Source organism: Mesoplodon densirostris, chromosome 19 (genome assembly GCF_025265405.1).
Source record: "Mesoplodon densirostris isolate mMesDen1 chromosome 19, mMesDen1 primary haplotype, whole genome shotgun sequence".
In the NCBI taxonomy this organism is placed as follows: domain Eukaryota; kingdom Metazoa; phylum Chordata; class Mammalia; order Artiodactyla; family Ziphiidae; genus Mesoplodon; species Mesoplodon densirostris.
In genome coordinates, this window is record NC_082679.1 from 38,700,328 (window position 1) to 38,725,689 (window position 25,362).

General features: G+C 49.0%; 1 protein-coding gene across 1 annotated transcript; it reads left to right on the plus strand.

Annotated features, from left to right (window-relative positions):
- The first annotated feature begins 307 nt into the window (after positions 1–307).
- Positions 308–23,722, plus strand: ADGRG3 (adhesion G protein-coupled receptor G3). Its single transcript, XM_060083159.1, has 12 exons — positions 308–335; positions 2,912–3,071; positions 12,983–13,121; positions 14,722–14,868; positions 15,690–15,824; positions 16,366–16,405; positions 16,589–16,689; positions 16,849–16,961; positions 19,647–19,927; positions 20,126–20,219; positions 21,501–21,784; positions 23,610–23,722. Exons 1-12 carry the CDS (start codon positions 308–310, stop codon positions 23,720–23,722), a joined length of 1,635 nt encoding a protein of 544 aa, XP_059939142.1.
- The last annotated feature ends 1,640 nt before the right edge of the window (positions 23,723–25,362 follow it).

The window sequence follows — 25,362 nt, forward strand, 5'->3', positions numbered from 1 at the left end:
CCTGGCCCACCTGGCCAGCTCTTCCTGGCACTCTGTGCTGTCTGCAGGGATCCCCTCGGGCAGAGGAAGCAGCGCCCTCCCCGTGCACCCATCTCCGAGGCTTGCCTGCTCCTGCTGTTTCGCTCTTGCTTCAGTGAGTGGCCTGCGTGCCTGCCCCCCACCCCTGTGTGTGTCCAGCATGCGGTCACACGGCTTTGCGCGTACGGACCGACCTCTTTTGGGGGCTTCAAAAAACCCTCTTCTCTTCACATGTTGAGAGATTCAGGGAAATGCAAAGTTTAGTCTGTGGCTCCACAGAGTGTGAAAAATGGCCGAGCAGTCCCAGCGGGATGGCGGCAACACCTGAGGGATTAATTAACTTCATAACCGCTAGTGGCTCTTGCTCGGTCTCATAAGGACCCTGGGCCCCTCATGAAAGTTGTAATTTTCTGGTCGGGCCTTGAAGGCTCCCCCGAGGGATGGAGTTTACCCTATGGTGATGGGTGCTCTGGTTCAGCTGTTTAAACAGTGTGAGGAGCCCTGAGAGGTTTATGTCTAGAGGGAAGGCTGCTTTTTTTTTTTAATTAATTAATTAATTAATTTTTGGCTGCGTTGGGTCTTTGTTGCTGAGCGTGGGCTTTTCTCTAGTCGTGGCGAGCGGGTGCTGCTTTTCTTTGCAGTGGCTTTGCTTGTTGAGGAGCACGGGCTCTAAGCGTGCAGGTTTCAGTAGTTGTGGCACATGGGCTCAGTAGTTGTGGCTCGCAGGCTCTAGAGCGCAGGCTCAGTAGTTGTGGCGCACGGGCTTAGCTGCTCTGCGGCACGTGGGATCTTCCCAGGCCAGGGCTCGAACCCGTGTCCCCTGCATTGGCAGGCAGATTCTCAACCACTGTGCCACTAGGGAAGACCGACGCTCCTTCTTTTGTGGACATTTTGGGGCAGTTGCCATGTGTTCATTTGCTCTTTCATTCATTCATTTCAGAAGCGCTGATGGAGCCCTCTACTCAGTGTCAGGCCCTGTGCTCATATACCATGTGGTCCCTGCCCTCAAGGGACTCACAGTCTAGCAGAGTGATAGGGTGCTTCAAAAGAGTCCAGGCATGGTGGGGGCCCAGAGGGAAGCAGACACACTCTTTAATAAAGGGATACTTTACCAAGGACATGTCAGGGCTGGCACAAGGGACAAGAAGCTGTGGCTGTTGGCAGAGGGAAGCAGGCCACTGGTGGGGAGCCTTAGGGAGGGGCGAGTACTGCCCTGACCGCTGACCTCCTCGCCACCCCCCCCATATGAACCCAGATTGAGGTGGTCCTTGGAGGCCAACCTCTGGGGCAGAGCGGGATGGAGAAGAGTAGGGTGGGTCTGGAGGGCCTCCTGCACACAGGCCTCGTTCAGGCTCTCCCTGCTGGGCTAAATGCTTCTTCTAACGTCTTCCAAAAATAATTGCAAAAACGAAGTTTCATAATCTTCTCTACACCAGGTACTTGCCAAGAGCTTCACAAGCCCAACGGCCCTGAAATTTCATGGCAGGCCAGGAGGGAGGCTCTGTTAACACCCACCAAGTTGCCCCCTGCACCCAGCACCCATGTGTAACCCCTCAGGCATACAGAGGGCTGGGATTACAAAGAGAATGGTACCTTCCCTGGAGCTGACAATTTCCTCCCCCTCTCTGCTCTTCTTCCCTCTTTCTCTTTTTCTCTTTCTCCTTCTTTCCCTCTTCTTTCTTCCTCCTTTGTTTAAAAAGCAAACATGGATTCTATTATACACATGCTCATCCGTCATGTGATTTTTCCCATTAAACAACGTGTTATGAATATCTTTACAGTCTAACAGAAAACTGAAGTTCCTTTACAAGCTACTTAAAACATTGTCACATATAGGGCTAATTATTATAAAATCCACTTGAAAATATTATTTTTTTACCTATGTTTACCCTAACTTTGGTCTGCCATTATCTTTACCATGTATTTTATTTTTGTCTTAAAATTTAACTAGTTTCATTTAATGTGAAAGTAATATCGTGCATAATTTTTTTTTAAAAAATCAAACACTGGAGAAGGGTGTGAAAAAATGAAAAGTAAATGTCTCCCTGCCCACTTCACCCACAGTTCCTGGTGGGCCAGTCAGAAACGTAAAGGTGCAGATTGTCAAGATCCAGCCCCACTGCCCCCATAAAGGATACAATAAAGCAGTTCATGGAAAAAGACATACAAATAGATGCTCAAACTCCTTCTTAAATTAAAATGAAATTCAATTTTACCCCTCAAACTGGCAAAGATTTGAAAGTTTGGTAAAGTCTAGGATTGTGAACATGTGGGTAAATAGTCCCTCTTGCCCACTTTTGGTGCGAGTGTAAATAGGTGTAGTCCTTTTAAGAAGGAAATTCGATAATACTTAGCAATTTTTTTTTTTTTTTTTTTTTGCGGTACGCGGGCCTCTCACTGTTGTGGCCTCTCCCGTTGTGGAGCACAGGCTCTGGACGCGCAGGCCCAGCGGCCATGGCTCACGGGCCTAGCCACTCCGCGGCATGTGGGATCTTCCCAGACCGGGGCTCGAACCCGTGTCCCCTGCATTGGCAGGTGGACTCTCAACCACTGCACCACCAGGGAAGCCCATCTATGAATTCTTAACATAAGCTGACAAAGGTGTAAGTAGCATTATTCAAAATAGTAAACAAAACAAAACAAAAACACCCTAAATGTTCACCAGCAGGGGACCAATTGAAAAAGCATAGCAACACCTATATACTGAAATAGTATGCAAGTATATAAAGAATGAGATGGGTATGAGTCCAGCTCAAGTTCACACAGTTAGCGTGGGTAGATGGAGCTGGGGTTCTAGTCCACACCACCAGACTCTGAAGCCTGAGCTCCCCTACCCGCTGCCCGTGTGGCCCCTCCTCATGCAGCCCATTCACACTTTGCATCCCTCTCTTAGGTCAGAATTCCACAACCATACATGAGGAGTCAAGACAACCCTGCAAAGGACTCATCAATGCAAACCGATTTGATGACTTCGGCCTTGAGGACACTGCTAAGTGCTTCTCAGAGTGTGCACAGTCAGGGAATGAATCCTGCAATCTGGGAAACTTGCAGAGGTAAAGGGCCCTCTGAGACGGAGCAGGAATCCGGGGGCTCTGGCAGGGCTGGAGTAGGGAGGCTGTTAAGAAGGGATGGAGCTATCAGCCCTTTTGGACCCAGAAAATGCTGCTCTCATCTCACCCTTCCACCTTGATTGACACCCACATTCCCCCTGACCACCAAGACCCTATGATCTAGGGGATGCAGAGGTGAAATTAGCCCCTGTCCCTGTCATTGGGAGTTGTGGAGGGAGAGACATGGCCCCAAATGATGGTGATTCTAGAGTGCGATCATACAGAGGGTAGACAAGGCACCAGGTTAGCTCAAAGGAGGGAAATCTGCTAAGGCTTCACAGATGAGGCCACCCATGAACGGGTTTTGAAGGCTGCATAGGAGATTTCCCATTGGACTCAAGCAGTGTTAGGGGATACAGGGAGAACTACAGTGCTTTGAACTGTGAAAGAGTAAAGTGCTGGGGATGGAGGCAACAATGGGGAGGTTGGGTGGGGGGGTTGGACTGGAAATCTCGGCAGGGACCAAAGTGTGAAGGGTTGTGTAAGCTATACCACTGCGAGAGGGGGCAGGGCAATGATATATTTTAAATACAGGAAGAACATTGTCAACTTTGCATTTTAGAAAGATGGCTCAGGCTTCAGGGAAGGATATGAGGGTGGTGATGTGACAAGAGACGTGAGCAGGTAGGATGCAACTGTGGTGGTCTGGCTAAGAGTGAGGGCTGAACCACCGCCAGCACCACCACCAATTGGCACTGTGTACCTGGATAGGAGGGATGGGTCAGAGACATTGAATGATGTAGAATCAGTGAGATCAAGAGACTGATAAGACCAAGAGACCAAGAGATACTGGATTGAGGGAGAGGAAGGGGTTTGGAATACAGCATCTCCAAGAGTCACCTTCAAAAGATCTTTGCCTTTCTCCCCTCCTCTCCCTTCCAATCAGAGTTACCCATTCTCTTCTGGGATACTCAGGACAGGCTTGTATGCACTCAGTATATATTTGTTGGAGAAAATGAGTGAAAAGCTTATGTTCTCAGACTTGGTGTTAGCACAACAATCTGATTGAGTGCCATCACTTCGGTGGCCTGAAAAGGCTCCCTTGCGTACCTGCAGCTGCTCCGGGAGCTTCGGATCTCCAAGCAGCTGTTCAGGAGGCTCCTCTTTGTGCTGCCTTATGGAGGGCTTAAACACCTTGGGGACAGTAGGAGCTCTGATATCAGAAGATGTGGACTTGGTTCCCAACTCTATCACTTCACCAAGTTATCTCCTTTACCTTTACAACCCTATGAGGTAGGTCCTGTTATCAACCCTTTTTTCAGATAAAAAAAACTAAGGCTCCCATAGGTTAAATAACTTGCCCACGTTACACAACAGGTAGGTAGCAAAATCAAACATGAACCTAGGTCTGGAGGGCAGTAGGGGAGGTGTACAGTAATACAGACTAGGGTCAGACTGGCAGTGCTCAAAAGTGGAATTGGGCTTTGGACAGGTTAACTTTCAGTTTCCTCATCTGTAAAATGGGGCTGAAATAACACCTGACTTGTAGAAATACTGCAAAGATTAAATACATAATTCAGACACGTTAGCTGTTATCATTATCTTACCAGCATTGTCATTTCATTACTGTTCCAAAGCCTTTATTCTTTTTTTTTTTTCTTTTTGCGGTATGTGGGCCTCTCAATGTTGTGGCCTCTCCCGTTGCGGAGCACAGGCTCCGGATGCGCAGGCCCAGCGGCCATGGCTCACGGGCCCAGCCGCTCCGCGGCATATGGGATCCTCCCAGACCGGGGCACGAACCCGTATCCCCTGCATCGGCAGGCGGACTCTTAACCACTGCGCCACCAGGGAGGCCCTAAAGCCTTTATTCTTGATCTCTCTCCTATACCTTCCTCCTGGGGTGGTTGTTGAGATTAAAGGAGATTATGCATGGAAAAGTTATTAGGAAATAATAGGAACTCAATAAATTTGAGTGTTCTTTATTTTAATGACTCTTTCTGATTATAAAAGTAATTTTATTTTTAAATTTTATTTTTTAGTAAATTTATTTTATTTATTTATTTTTGGCTGCGTTGGGTCTTTGTTGCTGCGTGTGGGCTTTCTCTAGTTGCAGTGAGCGGGGGCTACTCTTTGTTGTGGTGTGCGGGCTTCTCATTACAGTGGCTTCTCTTGTTGTGGAGCACAGGCTCTAGGTGTGTGGGCTTCAGTAGTTGTGGCACGAGGGCTCAGTAGTTATGGCTCGCAGGCACTAGAGCGCAGGCTCAGTAGTTGTGGTGCATGGGCTTAGCTGCTCCGTGGCATGTGGGATCTTCCCGGACCAAGGCTCCAACCCATGTCCCCTGCATTGGCAGGCGGCTTCTTAACCACTGCGCCACCAGGAAAGTCCAGTAATTTTATTCTTCATAAAATATTTAGAAAGTAGCTATAAGAAGGAAAGTGGAAAATTCTCCTTCTTACTATCCAGAGATAATCATTATTTTCATTTTGGTCTATTTCTTTAGATAGATAGATAGATAGATAGATATGGATGGATATAGATAGCTATAGATATATCACATACCTCATTTATCCATTCTACTATGTTTATGGATAGTAACATTTGGGTGGTCTCCAGTTTCTGGCTTATACAAAGAGTGTTGCTGTAAATATTTTTGTTCGTGTATTTTGGTGAACGTATGTATTTCTGTAAGGTATATTCCTAGGAGTGAAATTGGTGGGTCATAGGGCAAGCATGTGATTAGCTTTAATAGAAACCTCCTAACAGTTTTCCAAAGTTCTTGAACCAAATTTCACTCCCACAATCAGTGTATGATAGTTCTAGTTGCTGCACATCCTTGTCAACACTTGGTACTGTCTGTTTTTTCATTTTAGCCATTCTGGCAAGTTTGTACTGTATCATATGGTGATTTTAATTATATTTGCCTGATTAAGTTTAACTTAATCTTTCATATATTTATTAGACATTTTGATATCCTCTTTGTGAAATGGCCTTTTAAGTCTTTGGCTTGTTTTATGGGGTTGTTTGAATTTTTCTGAGTGATCTTTAGCGGTTCTTTATATATTCTGGTTACATGTGTTTGCAAATAGATACACATGAATATGTTCTCCTTCATTGTGGATTGCCTCTTCATTCTCTTAGCATTGTCTTTTTTTTTTTTTTTTTTTTTTTTTTTTGCTGTACGCGGGCCTCTCACTGTTGTGGCCTCTCCCGTCACGGAGCACAGGCTCTGGACGTGCAGGCTCAGCGGCCATGGTTCACGGGCCCAGCCGCTCCACAGCATGTGGGATCTTCCAGGACTGGGGCACGAACCTGTGTCCCCTGCATTGGCAGGCGGACTTTCAACCACTGCGCCACCAGGGAAGCCCAGCATTGTCTTTTGACTACAGACAGACATTCTTAATTTTAATGTAGTGTAATATACCAGATTTTTACTTTATAGTTAATGCTTTGGGGTCTTATTTAGGAAATGTTTGCATCCCCAGAATCATGAAGATACTCTTCGATGTTTTCTTCTCAAAGATTTATTGCTTTATCTTTCACGTTTGTCTCTATGATCCACTAAAGGAAAGTAAAATACTGTGGAAAACTCTTAGTTTTCAGAATTTTCGGCTTAGCCAGTGCCTCTCGGACTATAGAATCTCACAATTCTGAAAGTGTCTAGAGGAGAAATCAGCTGTACATTTGAGACCCTTCGAGTGCCCAGGTTTATTTCTTCACCCTCCGCACCACCCCAACGCCACCACCAAGACCACCAAATGCCCTGTTTATACTTGACAAAGTGCTCTTGTTTCTGTATGCAATCCAAACCCAGCCACAGTCAACCACTGATCTGTCTGGGCATTTTATATAAGGAAACCATACAACATGTTATCTTTTGCATCTGGCTTTCTTCACTTAGCACGTTTTTGAAGTTCATTCATATTGTGACAGCAGGGCATTTTTTATGACCAACAGTGACCTCTACTCAGATGAAGCTCAAATTCCCAGCCTTTCGTCCATGCTTAGACAAAGGACATGCTCAGAATGAGCACATGTCCCTGGGGAAAAAAAGCAACAGCAGATTTTCAGTTCATTTCTCTATGATGCTCCCTCTGCAGAATTTTAGCCCCTCTCTGCTTTAGCAGCTCTCTGATGCCTTTAAACAAATTGTTTCTGTATTATATCTAGCTTTTCTATTTGTTCTCAGTGAGAGCATTGATCCATCACAAATAACTCCACCCTACTCAGAAGCAGAAGTCCAAAGCCTGAATTTTTTCCAAGAAAATCTATTTTGAGGTATTATACACACACACACACACACACACACACACACACACACACGCACACATGTATGACAGCAAAATGCATACATGTTAACTGTACAGATCAATAAAATTTTACATATTTATATACGCATCCTTTAATTACCACTCACATTAAGCTGTAAAACTTTTCTAGCCTAACAGAGGGGTCCCTCATGCTCCTTCCCCGTCAATAGCTCCACATCATGGTAACCATTATTTTAAGTTCTATAACCAAGTATTGATTTTTCCTGTTCTCAAACTTCCTATAAATAGAATCACATAGTGCATACTCTTGTGTCTGGCTTCTTTCCCTCATCTGTATGCCTGAGTTTCATCTTTTCTTTTTATTTATTTATTTATTTATTTATTTATTTATTTTTGGCTGTGTTGGGTCTTTGTTTCTGTGCGAGGGCTTTCTCTAGTTGCGGCAAGTGGGGGCCGGTCTTCATCGCGGTGCACGGGCCTCTCACTATCATGGTCTCTCTTGTTGCAAAGCACAGGCTCCAGATGCACAGGCTCAGTAGTTGTGGCTCACGGGCCTAGTTGCTCCGCGGCATGTGGGATCTTCCCAGACCAGGGCTCAAACCCATGTCCCCTCCATTGGCAGGCAGATTCTCAACCACTGCGCCACCAGGGAAGCCCATCTTTTCTTTTTTAATTTGGTTTTTTTTGTTTGGTTTTTTTAGTCTATCAATAGTTTGCCCTCACTGCTGCCATATAGTATTCTGCAGTATTAGTATACCACTGTTTATTATCTCTTCTACTGTTGATGAGCATTTCCATTGTTTCTGATTTGGGGCTGTCTTAGTTCAAGCTGCTGTAACAAAGTACCATAGCCTGGGTGGTTTAAAAACAGAAATTTATTTCTCACAGTTCTTTAGACTGGAAGTCTAAAATTGGGCTTGGGTTCTGGTGAGAACCCTCTTCTGGGCTGCAGAGCACAGACTTCTTGTACCTTCACATGGCAGAAAGAAGGATGAGAGAGCTCTCCGGGGTCTCTTTTATAAGGGTACTATCCCATTTATGAGGGTTCTACTCTAGTGAATTACCTCCCGAAGTCCCCGCTTCCTAATACTGTCACGTTGGGGGTTAGGATCGCAACATATGAATTCGATGGGGCAGGGACACAAACATTCAGTCCATAACAGGGGCTATTATGAATAAAGCTGCCATGAACATTTTTGTACATGATGAATTTTGGTAAGCACTGACATGGTGACTGTATCCATTTACATTCCCACCAGCAATGTGTGAGAGTTTGAGTTATCCCACATCCTTGTGATACTTGAGTCTTTTTTGTGTGTGTGTGTGGTGCGCGGGCCTCTCGCTGCCGTGGCCCCTCCTGCCGCGGAGCACAGGCTCCAGACGCACAGGCTCAGCGGCCATGGCTCACGGGCCCAGCCGCTCCGCGGCATGCAGGATCCTCCCGGACCGGGGCACGAACTCGTGTCCCCTGCATTGGCAGGCAGACTCTCAACCACTGCGCCACCAGGGAAGCCCCTTGAGTCTTTTTAATTCTAGCCATTCTGGAAAGTATGTAGTGATATCTGTTTTTATTAATTTTGATAGCTTTATTAAGGTACAACTGATATACCTGTACATACATTGTGGTATATTTATGCAGTGTGTGGAACTGTCATTACAATCATTTTAGAACACTTTCATCACCCCCAAAAGTACCCTTGTGTCTTTCTGCAGTCCATTCCTGCTCCCATACATAGCCACAGTTAACCACTGATCTGCTTTCTACTCTATAGATTTGCCTTTTCTGGGCCTTTTACATATGAGAACCATACAATAAAATATGTTGTCTTTGGAGTCTGGCTTCCTTCACTTGTCATGTTTTTGTGTTACATTCGTATTTTAGCATGTATCAGTAATTTGTTATTTTTTATCATTGAGTAATATTCCATTATATGGACGTACTTCATGTTTATTCATTCACCAATTGATGAACATTTGGATTGTTTCCAATTTGGGGTTATTACAAATAATTCTGCCATGAACATTTGAATTCAAGTCTTTGTAGACATATGTTTTCATTTCTTTGGGGTAAATACCTAGGAATGGAATTGCTGATATATATAGGAAGTACATGTTTAGCTTTATAAAAAACTGCCAAACTGATTCTCAAAGTGGCTATATCATTTGCTTTCCCATCAGCAGTATAAAAGGGCTATAGTTTCAATACATTTTTTGCAATATTGTCAGTATTTTTGGTTATAGCCATTCCACTGAGTGTGGGTAGTATTTCACTTTAATTTGCATTTGACAAATGACTAATTATGTTGAGCACCTTTTCATGTGCTTATTATGCATTGGTGTATTTTCTTTGCTGAAATGATTATTCACATCTTACTCTCTTTTTAAAAATTGGGTTGTCTTCTTATTATTGAGCTTTAAGAATTCTGTACGTAATCTGGATACAAGTCCTTTATCAGACGTATGATTTGCAAATATGTATTTTCTCCCAGTATATGTTTTGTCTTTTCATTTTCCTAATGATGTCTTTTGAAGATCAAAAGCATTTAATTTTGATAAAATCCAACTTAAATTTAAAACATATCAAAGAAGTGTTCATCTAGCCCACGGTTACAAAATTTTTCCTCTAAGGTTTCTTCTCTATGTGTATGGTTTTAGCTCTTATAATTAGGTTCATTTTGCATTTGGAGTTCATTTTCTGTGCACAGTGTGAGATAAATGTCTAACTTTATATTATTACTCTCATTTTGCATTTGGATATCTAATGGTTTTGACACTATTTATTAAAAAGACTATGCTTTGTTCATTGAATTGCATTTGGGAGGGCATTTCACTGAACAGCCAAATACAAGTTCCTGGAATGTCTTCTTCCCATTGAGATAGTAAACCAGAAACAAAGGACATTGCTGGGAGGAAATGTAGAGATTAATGCTGCCATGAAAGGCTTTAACGAAGCAGGAGTGATGGTGATACCTGTTAACTCCATTTAACTCACCAGAAGTCAGGTGGATCTTGGAGAATGACTATGCACTGTCATTAACTTAATCAGGTGGTGAGTCTAATTGCAGCTACTGTCCCAGATGAGTATGTTTACACAAAGAAATCAACACAGCCCCTCACAATTGGTATACAGCCATAACGTGGCTAATGTTTTTTTCTCCATACCATTTTTCAAGGACTGCCAGAAGTAGTTTGCTTTTACTCGGCAGAGCCAAGAGTATAGAGCCACAGTGTTCCCTCAGGGTTATGTCATGTCTCATCGCTGTCATAAGATAGTTCACAGAGAACTCATTTATCTTGACATTCTACAAAGTCCACTGTATTGACAACATTATGCTGATTAGATCTGATGAGAAGAAAGTGGCAAGTTGTGAAGATGCCTTAGGAAGACATATGTGAACTAGAGGGTAAGAGACAAACTTCACAAGAATTCAGGGTCCCATCACCTCAGTGAATCTCCTGGGCATTCAGAGGACTAGAGAATATCAATATATCCCCTCCAAGGTAAAAGACAAGTTGTTGAACCTCACACCACTTAAAATGAGAAAATGTATCATGCAAACATGAACCAAAAGATATCTGAATAGCTAAATCAATATCAGACAAAGAAGATGATCCTTAAATGGTGTCAACTTTATAATTAAAAATGCAACTGTACATCCACGGTTTAAACTTTTTGAATATATGTTACTTTTCACAACTAAAACAATTTTTTTAAAGTGCTCTGAGAACCAGATCCGGAAATCTTCCCTCAAGAAGGTAAATTCATGGGCTGTTTTGTAAGGCCAAGGAATTTTTTAAGTGCATCAGGTGAACTATATGTATTGTGAAATACAATTCTCTATTTTAGTTGGTAACAATAAAAATCACAATACTTCTTCATTTAGATTTTTAAAAGATAAATAAAACACTAGTATCAGTTGGTGTAGCTCAATCAATGGATTTGGACAATCTCATCCCACTGTTTCTGGCTGAATGTTCTGATTGCCTGAACCATCCAAGCTCATTTGCACATATTTGCATGGTTTACTCTTTATATTTTACAATACTTTTTTTCCTGTGGTTTCCTTGGAGTTTTATTCCTTGGTAACTGTGTTCAAAAAAAATGATGTCGAAACAAAAGCCTCCCTTTTGCCTCCCTGGTAGGCCCTCCATAGCTACTCCTTTCCAGTAGCCTCGATCTGGCTCTACCTGCTCTTGTTCCCCTTCTATGCCATTGCTACCTCAGCCTTCACCTGTTTAAAATTGCTTTAAAAAGGTGGGCAGCATGTCTTAGGACCCCAGGCTTGGGAAAAGGGACTCTGGCCAAAGAGAAGTTTCAGCACCACGGAGAGCACCAGGATAGCGACGTAGGTGGGAGGGGGGACTTTGCTCACCCTAACTTTCTAGCCCATGGCAAGGGGGCTGCGGTAAAACAAATGGCAATTAAATTTGTGTTCTATGTGTTTCCAAGACCAGCTCAGTTCCCATAAGTCAGTTCCCATACAGCTAAGTCTTCAATGGCTGAATTCCCAGTATTCATCTAGCACTCAATAAATGTGAGTTAGCCCTCACACCACACAGTGCTCATCCCACAGTTTCAAATACTCAGAAGAATTTCTCTAAAGAAGATTTACAGAGACCAATAAGCACATGAAAAGGTGCTTAACATCATTAGTCACTAGAGAAATGCAAATTAAAACTGTAATGAGATACCACTTCACACCCACTAGGATGGCTATAATTGCAAATGAAACAAAACAAAGTGAAAAATATCAGTGTTGGCAAGAATCTGGAGAAACTGAAACCCTCATACATCGGTGGTGGGAATATAAAATGGTGCAGCTGCTATGGAAAACAGTTTAACAACACTTCCTCAAGAAGTTAAACACAGAATTAACACAGCAATTCTCCTCCTAGGTATCCACCCAAAAGAATTAAAAACAAGTCTTCCAACAAAAGCTCTTACGTGAATACAGGCAGCTCTATTCACAATAGCCAAAAAGTGGAAACAATCCAAATGCCCATCAATGGCTAAATGTATAAACAAAATACGGTATATGCATACAAAGGAATATTATTCATCCATATAAAGGAATGAAATACGTATACATGCTACAACATAGATAAACCTTGAAAACATGCTAAGTGAAAGAAGCCAGACACAAAAGACCAGATATCATATAATTCCATTTATATGAAATATCCAGAATAGGCAAATTCATAGATTAGTGGTTGCCAGAGGCTGGGGGAAGAGTAACTGCTTAATGGGTTCAGGGTTTCCTTTTGAGGTGATGGACACGTTCTGGAACTAGACAGCAAAGATGGTTTCACACATGGTGAATGTATTTAATGCCACTGAATTGCACACTTTAAAATGATTAAAATGACAAACTTTACATTGTAATGTATTTTGTTACAAAAAAGAGAAATACATAAAATACTCAGAGGGGCCACTGGCTGGAATCCCTCAGAACCAGGATGAATCACTCCTGTGCCACCCCTCCTCTCCTTCAGCATCCCAGGGTCTTCCCTTTGGTATTCTGGGTCACCCCTCCTACACCAGGAGCCTGATGATTGCTGCGCATGGTGTCTCTCCTCCCGTCATCCAGGTGAGTGGACCAGGTGAGTGGATAACTCAGCCTCCAAGACCTTTTCTTCCCTTGTAGATACTGGCTGAACTATGAGATCCATCTGGTGGAGAAGAGTCTGACAGAGACAGTGAATATGAGTTTTTTGAAGGCTCTTGTCAAGAACATCAACACCAACATCTCAGAAGACCTGCACTTCTCTCTGACCCTGTCTCAGGTGAAGGCTTCCCCCCATCCCCACTGGCTGGTCCTAGTCCTACTTTCCTCAGGCATATTTTTCTGAGAGAGTCATGGTCTGTGCTTGGTGCCCATCAACAGTTATCCTTCCCATGTCCCGTTTGGTAGTCCTCTACCACCTGACTAATGGGTGCTGGTGAGTTAATTGGTTGAGTGGATCCTGGTAATATATTACCCAGGGTGCTAGGATGAGACCTTCAGAAGATCACCGAATCGAGAGTCGGTTCTAGCCCTGGACTTCCCACCACCTGATTAGGTGTCCTCCAGGAAATCCCCTCCCCTCTCTGGGCCCCTGAGTCCTCATCTGTAAAATGAGCTCGAAGGCTCCTCCAAAGTCTGAGGTTCCCATGAACTCTTCCACCAGGGGACACATTAGAAACCAGGTAAAGGCACTTGTAGAGGTGCTGCAAAGGGTTAACGGGTAGACTCTGGGTTTACATAGGTCGATTCAAATCCCAGTTCCGCCCCTTACCAGCTATTGTGATCTTGGGCAGATTACCTAACTTTTCTGAGCCTCGGTTTCCCCATCTGTAAAATGGGGATGGTATTGCCCACTTTCAAGGTTGTCAGAGGGAGCAAATGAGATAACTCACAGGGAATGCTTGGTGCAGCGAGGGCACAGCCTCCCTTAAGGCATAAAGCTGAGGGTGGAAGTTTGGGCAGCAGGGTAGTGGTCTATCATGGAGGGATTTTAGGTCTGCCTGGAGAAGGGGAGATGAAAGATGGACAGGGCCTTTCTCAACCCTTTATCACGTCACCCCAGCAGCTGAGCCCTCTGCATGGGGTAGGCACCGGCCTGTGAAATCAACCACGTGTCCTTTTGACAAGGTTCTGGATTGGGAAGCAGAAAGTTGAGGCTCTCTGCTACAACACTTAGCGCCCCCTGCTCCAATGCCCATGGGATGCTTTGGAGGCAGGCCCAGGTGGGACCAGGCTGCAGTCCCAGGGGGAGCAATGAGGTCAGAGAATGCACAAAACACGCTTGGCAACTACCAGTAAAATTTATTTTAATATTTTGACCATTCTTAGCTTTTACAAAATGTGTTGTTGTTGGGTGGGGGTGGGTATCGCATTCAGTGTAAATTCCTGTGTCCTCCCTCTCGGCCCTTGCTGTCTCCCTTCCTGATGGCCTTAGGCTTTCCATTTATCCCTGAGTTGGAAAACAGACACTGTCACCATAGCCATATGTCAGCACAACGGGGGTCAGGACCCTGGTCAAAAGCACCACAACTGACCCCTCCCTCACACTTGCAAACTGACCTGTCCAGGTGTCGCCCATTCACAGCCCACTTTCAGCCTGATGGGTAGCCACGTGGGCATCTTACTGGCTCCATTCTCCATATTGGGAAAACCGAGGCTCCACAAGGGCTGTGATTTGGCCGGGGGCTCACAGCCTGGACAGAGCAGAGCTTGGACCGTGCCCCAAGGTGTCCTGCCTCTCAGAGCTGTCCTCGGTCTTTAGTGCGGCCCCACCACCCAGCATGCCTGTTTCTCCTTCCATCTGGGGGAGGGGGGGCAGGACCTGTGTTGGGGGCTGGGCTCCTCAGGGAAAGACAGAGCGGCTGGGTCTGTGGTTGCAGATTCCGAAGCAGGTGACAGAGGACGAGCACCAGCACCCTGACAGAGTCCGGCTGCCCAGGAGCCTTTTTAAATCCTTGCAGGGCAGCAGGCCAGTGGTTCGGTTGGCCATAACCATCCTGGACGTTGGTTCGGGGAATGTCTTCAAGGTGAGGAGAGGCTCAGGGTGGCTGAGGTTCAATGCTTGGTTAAGCAGGACATGCTTGCCCTCTCTGGAGTCTTTGCTGAGGGGCCCGATGGGGGTGGAGGAGGTGAGGAACCTCTGGAGTGTGCCTAAAGCAGCCGAGGCCATCCCAGACCCCTGTCTCTAGGGTCTGTGGACCGCAGGCTCACACCGGTTATTCACACTCCGCTGTTTGGACTGCCCACACCTGTGCCCTTGGACTCCTGTATGTGTATCCCAAGTGTGTTCATGTCCCGTGTGTGGCCTTGTGCCTGCACAAACATGTATCTCCTTCCTTATTCCTGGTGCGCACGTAATCATGTGTGCTGGTGTGAACATGTTCACATGAACAGGTGTACCCAGGCCCTTGCACATTTGCACCAGGTATGTCCCCAGAGGTGTGTCTCCCCTCCCATGGGGACACGTGTATCCCTGAGTGCTGGTGTGGGCAGGTGCTCCCCACCTGTAGGCACCACTGCCCTCCGTTTCCCGTTTGATCTTCCTTCTAACCCTGCACTCCAGTTAAGAGGGCGGAGGAGGCCTGGAGACCAGCAACGGAGAGCCATCAGGTACACGGCTTTGCAGCCGTTTGGCCTGGAGGGTAGGGCCCGCCCTGGCCCAGCTGGAGCAGACTACAGACAGCAGCAGGAAGAAGGTCGCCCATGACTCCCTGCCCCCTGCTCCTCCGGCCCCAGACTTTGCCCTCCAGGCAAGGGCCACAAGCCCTAGAGGCTTCCAGGAGCCCTGACCAGGGTTGGGTTGGGGCAGCCCCTTGTGCAGCCTGGCCTCACCCATGTCCCTCCACAGGGTCCCCGGCTCAGCCTAGAGGATGGCAGCAGCCTGTTGAACAATCACGTGGTGGGCTTGAGTTTGGGTCGTATAAATGTCACTGGCCTGGTTGAGCCTTTGGAGATCACCTTCTCCCACCAGCACCAGCCTCCTGTGAGTTCCCCACCCTGGCCTGACAGCTCCTGAGGGGCAGACATGTGGGTGGGCACCCCTGGGCATATGGGCAGACACACACGGACTCTGCACACCCCACGCTCCCACATCCACCTGGGTGAGGCCATTAGGACCAGACACACAATTGTGCCCAGGGACAGATGCCCACCCTGTGCACGCATGTCTCCACATGCCTCGCAGACACCCTCGGCTCCTGTGCTCACAGATGTCCAGGGGACCTGGCAAACACACGTGCACGCGCACGGCTGCCCACACACACGCTCCCCTAAAGGCATGTGCCTGCAGACGTGCGCCCCTGCCAGCCACAGCCCCACGCCTCTCCACACCCCCGACACGCTGACCCAGGATACATCAAACGCTTCACGTTCCTGTGTGACCACAGGCTGAGACTTGCTTCTACCTAATGCGTGCCTGTGCTGAGACCCAGAGCACACTGTCTTCTCCCCCTCCCCGTCCTATGCTCCTCTCCCCTCTCCCAACTTCCCCTGCCTCACCCCTGACTCCCAATCTCTGGTTTCAGAACATGACCCTCAGCTGTGTATTCTGGGACGTGACTAAAGGTAGGGCCTGGAGGATCTTCCCTGGGTAAGATGGGTGGAGGGTAAGGGCTCCTTAGGGGACAGGACTCCAACCGCAGGGCCCCTCCCCTCTTTCTTTCCTCTCTGGACCCCTCTCTTCCCTTTGCCTGCCTTCCCCTCCTATATTCCCGTCCCCTTCCCTAAGCTCCCTCTCCTCCTCCCCAGGGTCATCAGGAGACTGGGCTTCCAAGGGCTGTTCCACAGACTTCGGAGTCAATAGGACTATGTGCCGCTGTGACCACCTGACCTTCTTCGCCCTGCTGCTGGTAATGGTGCACCACCCCACCCCCCAGACATCCTAGCAATTCTGGAAGTGCCAAGGCTCCCGGCCCAGGGAGGAGGCTGCCTGGCAGGGGCCAGGCCTTTGGGGTGTGTGGGCCTGGTCTCCAACTGATAGGATTCTTTTTTGGGGGGATCATCCACAGAGGCCGATCTTGGACCAAGTCACTGTAAAGGCCCTCACACGCATTTCCCAGGCTGGCTGCGGAACCTCCATGATCTTCCTGGCCTTCACCATTGTCCTCTACGCTTTCCTGAGGTGGGTCACCCCATCCCCACCCCACATCTCCCTCCTGCCCTCAAGGGCGGCAGCGGGGCAGGGTAGAAACCAGCAGGGTGGTGTTAGTCATGCCGCACTATACTGATATTTTCTCCAAACCTCCGTTTCCTCACCTATAAAATGGGATTGGAGGTTGGAATGTGTCTGGCTATTTCAGTTACAAGTGGCAGAAACTCAGCTCAAATTGGCTTACACATAATAGGTAATGTGTGGTTCACAGAACTGAAAAGCCCAAGGTGAGCTCACTTCAGGTGATGTTGGATCCAGGGGCTCAAAAGATGTCCCCAGGACTTGGTGTCCCTCTGATTCTCAAAACTTTGCTTTCTCCTTTGTCAGTCATGTCAGGCAGCTTCTCCATACTCAGGGGCCTTGGGGAGCCCCAGGCTTGCATTATAGCTTCTTAGCTGCCTGGACAGCTAATATTCTAAACTAAGGCCCAGAATTGAAGTTTCTAAAAAAAACTTTATTGGACTTCTCTGATGGCACAGTGGTTAGGAATCCACCTGCCAACGCAGGGGACACGGGTTCGAGCCCTGGTCCGGGAGGATCCCACATGCCGCGGAGCGACTAAGCCCGTGCGCCACAACTACTGAGCCTGCACTCTAGAGCCCAAGAGCCACAACTACTGAAGCCTGCGCACCTAGAGCCCATGCTCCGTAACAAGAGAAGCCACCGCAATGAGAAGCCTGCGCACCACAACAAAGAGTAGCCCCTGCTCACCGCAACTAGAGAAAGCCCATGCGTAGCAACAAAGACCCAATGTAGCCAAAAATATACATAAATAAGTTTTAAAAATTTTATTTTGAAATAATTATAGACTAACCGGAACTTGCAAAAATAGTACCTAGAGTCCCATGGTTCCTTCATCCAGCTTTCCTCAGTGATGACATTTTCTATAACTGTAGTACAAGATAAAACCAGGAAATTGACATTGGTACAGCACTGCTAACGACTACAGAGTTCATTCAGTTTTCACCATTTTCTACATGCACTCAATTGTGTGTGTGTGTGCATGTTCACACACGCACACAGGACTGGCTATATCATTTGTAGGGCCCAGTCCAAAATGAAAATATGTAGCCCCTTGCTCAAAAATTATTAAGAATTTCAAGATGGTGACAGCAGAACATTAAACCAAGCATAGGGCCCTTCGGAGTGCAGGGCCCTGCAGAGGTCATACACCAAGGAAGCTGACCCTGTGCATGTCCTGTGTGTGTGTGTGTCTATGCAGTTTTATCCCATGTGTACCAGAGTTGAGTTATACTGGTCTAACTTAGACCATGTGCCCATGACTGAGCACGCCACCGTGGTGAAAGGATGAATTACGCTGATTGGTCAGGCCACCCAAGTGCCTGCTGCTGGGTTTGAGAGTGCAAGGCTGAGAGTGGGGAAGGGTGCTCCCAAGGGAAACCTGGGGCTGTTTCTGGAAGAAGAAGGAGCAGAAACATCAGAGGCTACCGCAGCCTGTGCCCAGGCCCCAGCCATGGCAGAGGGAGCCACAGGAACTGCCAGCCTAAAGGAGCCTGTGGGAGCAGCCCACGGCTGGCCTCCCGACCCACGACGGGCCTGGAGCAGCCCTTGGTCTCCTGACTCCCGGTCTGGGGCCCTCCCACTGCCTTCCTGCACATGCTGGCACTGTTTGGCCCTGGGCTGAGGCCCCCACCAGCCCCACCCACTCCATCTCGGACCGAACTGGGGGTGTAAGTGGTGCCACCCGGGCCCCCATCCCCCAAGCCCTGGCCTAATAAGCTGAGCATCCATCTGCAATAAGCTGAGCATGACTTGCTAGCTGGCTGCACTCCTGGACCCTGTGAGACGGGCTTGGAGCACCAGGAGGAGCTGTCAACATCTCCCAAGGGTGGGGCCTGGCATCTCAGGTGAGGTGGACATTATCCCTCATGCCCACCCCAGGCAGCCCTGAGCTCCCACCCCTCCAGTGAGAGTCCTTTGGGAGCTGATTTGCTAGGAATTCGCAGTGGGAACTCCACAGAGGGGGAAGTGAGCCCTGGGAAGAAGCCCTGGACTGGGGGTCTGGAGCCCCTGCCCTGCACTGTGACTCTAGTCTGTGTTCCTCTCTGAGCCTTGTCCTCCCTACTAAGCCTCACCCTGAGCCTCACCCTCTGAGCCTCGCCCTCCCTACTAAGTTCTAGGCTTCATGCATCCATGCCCTGTCTGTCCACTCACTCAACCAATGCAGGGCTTCCTCCTGCTTATTGTGTTAGGCCCCAGGTCAAAGCCTGGGGAGAGACGGAAATAAGGGGTGGGTGGAGAGTTACACTGTGCTCACTCCTGGGAAACTTTCAGATAAGCCTGGGATAAGTGACATTCAGAGACAGCCTTCCCGGAAAGAAATACCCAAGGGGGATTTTGAAGGTGAAGCAGGGAAAGGCATTGAGAGCAGAGGGAAGAGTGTGGGCAAAGTCCGGGAGGCGTAGAGAAGAAGAAAGCATTTAGAGAATTGCAAATTAGGTAGTTTGGCTCAAGCATGGAGTCAAGGGATGAAGCCAACAGGATCCAGAACCCATAGGGCCCTCTGGGTCATGAGAGGGCTCGTGGACTTGAATGTTCTCACACGCTGGTTGCTGCCAGGGGTGGAACAGAGGTGATCGGACGGAGAGGCCTGGGTGCCCCCTTGCAGCCTCTCACTGGCCCTTCTTGCTCCAGGTTTTCCCAGCAGAGGTTCAAGTCCGAAGACATCCCCAAGATCCACGTGGCCTTGAGCATCAGCTTATTTCTCCTGAATCTGGCCTTCTTCATCAATGTGGGGTATGGCCTGAAGGGGTCCAATGCTGCCTGTTGGGCCCGGGGGGCCGTCTTCCACTACTTCCTGCTCTGTGCCTTCACCTGGATGGGCCTGGAAGCCTTCCACCTCTACCTGCTCGCCATCAAGGTCTTTAACACCTACTTCAGGCACTACTTCCTGAAGCTGAGCCTCGTGGGCTGGGGTAGGTGCCGCTTGGCCAGGCAGAAGGGATGGCTGACTCTGGAAGAGGTGGGAAGGGGACCAGCCTGGGGCGGGGGAGGGGCAGTTCCCTCTCTGATTGGCTCAGAGCTCGAGGGATGGACAGCTGGAGGGGGATTTGGAGGAGGACGTGCCAAGGGAGCCCCGGCAATGCCATACCTCCTCCTCCCCTCGCCCCCAGGCCTGCCTGCCCTAATAGTCATCGTCACTGGGAGCACCAACAGCTATGGCCCCTATGCCATCCGTGACAAGGAGAACACCACCACGCTGGAGCTGTGAGCGCTGCCTGTGGAAGCTGCGGTGGCCTCAGGCTCCTGCGGGCCAGAGGGAGGGGGAGGTGGGGGGAGGAGGGAATCCTGGGAAGAGGGACGAGTAAGTCAAGGCGAAGGATCCTCAGATCCAGCTAGCTCACGGCCTGCAGGGGTAAACTGAGGCCCGGAGAGAGGAAGTACAATGAGAGAGGGGGTGAGAAGGAGAGAGAACTGGACCAGGAGGCAGGATGCCTTGCTCTAGCCTGGATCACCACAGCCTATATAGCACCTTTGGGCAAATTTTAAAAGGTAACCCCCCCCCACCATCCCTCTGACCTGCCGTGCCAGGTGCTCAGCCTGGTGAGTGGAGGGTGAGTTGGATTTCAGCCCCCACCTGCCCCCCAGCCAGGTGCCCTTGTGCAGGGCACAACCTACCCAATATTTGCAGCAGCCCTGATTCTATCCAGACTCTGTCTCTGAGTAGCTGTGTGACCTTGGGCAAGCCTGTCCCCCTCCAGAGCCTCGGTCCCCTCATCTGTACAATGGGGGGCTGATCCACATGCTCTTTTGGGCTTTCACTCCTGCAGTGCAGGGAACAGGGGAGCTGAGCTGAGCCTCTCCCAGGGTACCTGCCTGAGGCCTATGGTTCTGTGCTAAGAAGAGCTGGTGAGGCCTTGGTCCTGTCCCCAGGGCCACAAATGCAGGGCCCCAGGGGCCAGGCAGGGAACAAAAGTACATGCAGCGGCCTGGGTGGGCACAGCGACAGACTGGCAATCACATGCCAGTCTAATGGGCAGCTGACTACTGTCCCTTAGGAGGGCATCCACAGAGCTGCCAGCTGTATGGTTTTATAAGAGAAGCAGAAATCTGGATGTTTAAGGAATTCCCTGGTGGTCCAGTGGTTAGGACTTGGCGCTTTCACTGCCAGGGCCTGGGTTCAATCCCTGTTCAGGGAATTAAAATCCCACACACTGTGTGGCGTGGCCAAAAAAAAAAAAAATTTGGATGTTTATGCCAAACATTTCACTTTTAAAAGGTGGTCATTAATTCAGTTTTTTTTTCTTACAACATAACGTGGGGTGAACGAAACACGTCTTTGGGACAGAACTGGTCTCTTACACTCACTGGTCTAAAGAGACAGCAACCTGGAGCCTTGCGACAGCCCCTCCCCTGGGAGAGTGGGGACTGGATGGGTGGAGGTGGGGGAAGGCATCTTTTTGGTCAGAGAAGATCAGGCAGGGAGACAGCCCAGGGCTTGCTCTCAGAAGACTTCCTCTGGTCCTAACGGCCATCCACCTCCTGCAGGTGCTGGTTCTGTGAGAAAACTGCCATCTCTGCGCTCTACGTCACTGTCCACGGCTATTTCCTCATCACCTTCCTCTTCAGCGCCGTGGTCCTGGGCCTGGTGGCCTTGAAGATCTTCACTCTGTCGAGTGCCACAGCGGGCAAGGAGAAGAGGCAGCACTCGAAGGGGGTCCTCACCCTGCTGGGCCTCTCGAGCCTGGTGGGCGTGACCTGGGGGCTGGCCATCCTCACACCCCTAGGCCTGTCCACCACCTATGTCTTTGCACTGTTCACCTCTCTGCAAGGTGAGGCTCCTGGGCCAGGGAGGTGACGAGCTGCCTCGCCTGCACCGGGGGGTGTTGGGGGGCTTTGGGGGGAGGGGATAGATGGCAAGAAACAGGATTCTACTCAGGCTCGCTCAAATCAAGGGTACTGATTTTAAATATCCAAGGCTCTCCCAAGGACCCCAGGGCAGGAAGGCTGGCTGACCTCACGGGAGCTGGTAGCAGGGTCAGGAAAAGCCACCAAAACCAAAGCAGATGCTTTCCCCATCTTTTTCTCGGGAGTCACATGTAGTCTCTCACCTTCTCTCTGTGGAAACTTCTTCATTCTTCTCTCCACTGGCCCATTCCTACCCATGGCCCCCAACTGGCTGCCCAATATGGCCCCCTCAACCCTATGTGACCTTCCAAGTCTAGTGACCATGGTCTGCTTCAGTCTCTTCCATGTTCTCAGGAGGGTCAAGGATCTGACTGGGCCATCTTGGGTCAGGTGTCCATCTCTGGTCCAATCATCTGTGACCAGGAGGGCAAGATCATGTGATGTGAAGGCCACGTGACACGAACAGAATCTCTAAGGGGCTGTGAAGGCAGGAAGCAAATAGTTAGTGGAGGAAATGCTTGCTACATTTGCTCCCTGCCCCCGCGGGGTTCTTTCTCTGATATCCAGCCAAGGGGCAGGCGCCCAGGGTGCATGTGGGACACGGTTTCCCTGCCCGCACCTGTCCTCGTTGTTCCTCATACCCCTGTTTCATACACACAACTTAAAGAAGCATCACAGCCTGACTATGAGGGAAACAGCCAAGAGAGGAATGACAAGTGTGTGCTTTGACTCACAGCCTCATCCCATCCAGAGGAGTCACTAGGAACCGAGGGGTCCTAGATCCAGCAGGTGCAAGCCCACAAGAGCAGGGCTGGCTCCCAGTGCCTCACAAGACTACATGGCACCATGGTTGGCAGCACTGGGGACAAGCAGACCGGGGTTCAAATCCCACCTCCACTCACCACTCCAGCAAGTCACTCAGCTCCTCTGATCCAGTCACCTGTACAGCTGGGATAATTCCAGTACTTTTCTCACCAGATTTCATGATGAATAACTGAGATAATGTGTGTGTGTAATACAGGAGGCCTTCAATATTTGGGAACTATGTTAACAACAACAGAAGTCATTATTATTAGGCCACCGGAGACTGTCCCCAGATGAAGAATTATGAGTCCACATCTGAAAATTCCCAGGGGTTACAGCTTGGAGAGGGATGCACCTTGAAACTATGGATTATGTCATTATTCTGTCTGAGGTTACCCATCATAGTTAAGTCTGAACACTTCACTGCACTGAGTGTTTTCATCTGAGTAACTCAGTATTTCTCTCTTCTTCCCAAACAGAGCCCTCAGCCCACTTTAACTGCCCTTGAACTCTTCTCAATATTTTTTATTGTTGTGTAGGGTTTTAGTTCTAAATTTCTTTTAAAGAAACACAAAGATTTTGACTTTTCTATCAATTTCTGTACTTACTACAATTTTCATACCTCACATCTTCCCTTTTCTTCTTGCTGAAGCACATCCTGTAATAATCCTCTATAAGAGGGGCAGTGGTAGTTGTTTTGCATGTCTGAAAATTCCTTCATTTCGGTCTTCCTTTCATGAGATAGCTGTGTGTATAGATTTTATTTCGAGGGCTCTGGTTTTCATTCTCAAGTTATCTATTTGGTTCTTTTTCAGGAGTAGGTTTCATTTTTTGTCTGATTTTTCTATACATTCTTGAACTTTTACAGTGGAGCAATTTCTCCTCTGGGTGGCCACCAGCCCAGGCCCCACCCCAGGCTCACTGAGGCCCTCTCCTCCCTGACAGGTGTCTTCATCTTCTGCTGGTTTGTTGTTCTCTACTTCCCAAGACAGAGCACCATGACCTCGTCTTCCGGCACTGCCCGGGCTGACCAGGCCCTCACCGTGTCTCATGAATAGTGGGCTGCCGTGTGGCCAGGCCAGGGCTGGCCTGCACTCTGGACTCAGCTTTGATTTGCTGTGTGACCTTGGTGGGAGAGAAGAGGTGCTCCCTGCTTCCTTCTGGGCCTCAGCGCCCTTCTCTGTACAATGGGACTGGGGAGCAAGGGGATGGGAACCAGGTTGGACCATGTGGCCTCAGAGGTCTTATCCAGATACACCTATGGGTCTGAGAGTTCACAGATCCAGGATGGCAGGAGTCTCAAGTCCCTGTAATCCTAAGACCCCTGCCGGCACACCCACCCCCTGCCTTCAGAGCAAAGCGGCCTTCTGGTCTCAGGAAGGGCCTGAGCCCAGATAAGGAAGTCTGTCGTTGGCCTCTTGAAGGAGCCCCCAGCCGCTCCCCTCCCTCCCTTCCCCTTGTCACCGCCCTCCCACAACTCCACCCTCTGGCCGGGCACCTGGGGGGCCCTCAGGGCCACCATCCCCTCAGGCACTGGGGCAGTTGTGGACTGGAGGTTTGTTGCCCGGTCGGGGTGGGGAGTGGGGTTTGGTCCTCCCACCCAGGCTGCCCCTGGTCTCAGCGACTCTCACCAGGGCCCATCCTCATGGAAGACCCCCTACCGTTCAGGGGGCTGCCAGCCCTCCAAGTGTTGGGGACACCGAATATCAAAGAATGCCACTTACTTAGTAGGTGGGATACCTCAAGGAAGCCCCCCCCCCCCCGTTCTCCACTCTGGCCTGCCCGCGGGTGACCTGACTTCTGATCTGCTTTCTCGGGGTGGGGGAGGGGATGGGGGGTGGGGCGGGGTGGGGTGGAGGGCATATAGTCCCCAGGGCTCTGCACATCTGAGGCCTGAGGAGCCAGGGCAGGGGGCGGGGGGGTGTGGGCTGAGCAGAAAGGGGGTGGGCATTTCTTCTGAAGTCTGAGCTCCTATAGAGCAGGCAGGTACCTTGACAGCTTTGCTCGCTCACCAGTTCAGCCCAGCCCGAGCCTGGCACTTTGGCAGGCCCTGAATAAATATTAGTTGGCCCTCGATGGAGGTGTGAGTTTGGCACGAGCGTGAGAGGGCCCTGAGCCAGGGGAGTGCCTCAGGCCAGACCCATCTGGGTTTGTCACTTCCAGTGGCTGGGCTTGGTTTCGAAACCACTGGTTTCCTCAGTAGGAAGCAAAAAAGAGGTAGAGATAGTAGAGACAGAAGTAGACATACAGAGATAGAGAGATGGAGAGAGAGAGGGAGAGAAAGAATTAATAGATTAACTGCCACAAAGAAAGAAAACAAAAGGAGAGAGACGGAGAGATGCACAGACACACTGGCCCCCTGACCTGGCCCAACCAGGAGGGCAGGGCACTGGTATCCGTCCCCCTCCCCATACAGCCACCGCACACTTCAGCCCTAACTTACTACTGGGACAGCTCACCCTCCCTCCCCAAACCCCACCCTTCCCAGTGTGCTTTGCAGACAGTCAAGCACCTTCTACAGGTGAGAAGCCTACCTCTTCCCCCGAGATGCCCTGGACTGGATTCCCCTTCTCCCTCCTCCCACCCAGCAAACAGATGAAAGAAAGGAGGCCCGGGACCCTTGGTTTATGCAAGTCACTGTGTTCCAGGAAGGGAAATCTTAGAGTGTGGACATTGCAACAGTTGAGCCACATTATCA

What these genes read in the sequence shown, in the direction of transcription:
- ADGRG3 (XM_060083159.1), top strand. Translation starts at nt 308, where the DNA reads ATGGCCGAGCAGTCCCAGCGGGATGGCG. An exon ending in AATCTGGGAAACTTGCAGAG is followed by an intron (nt 3,072 to 12,982) that starts GTAAAGGGCCCT and finishes CTTCCCTTGTAG; the next exon opens with ATACTGGCTGAACTATGAGA. An exon ending in ATTCTGGGACGTGACTAAAG is followed by an intron (nt 16,406 to 16,588) that starts GTAGGGCCTGGA and finishes CCTCCTCCCCAG; the next exon opens with GGTCATCAGGAGACTGGGCT.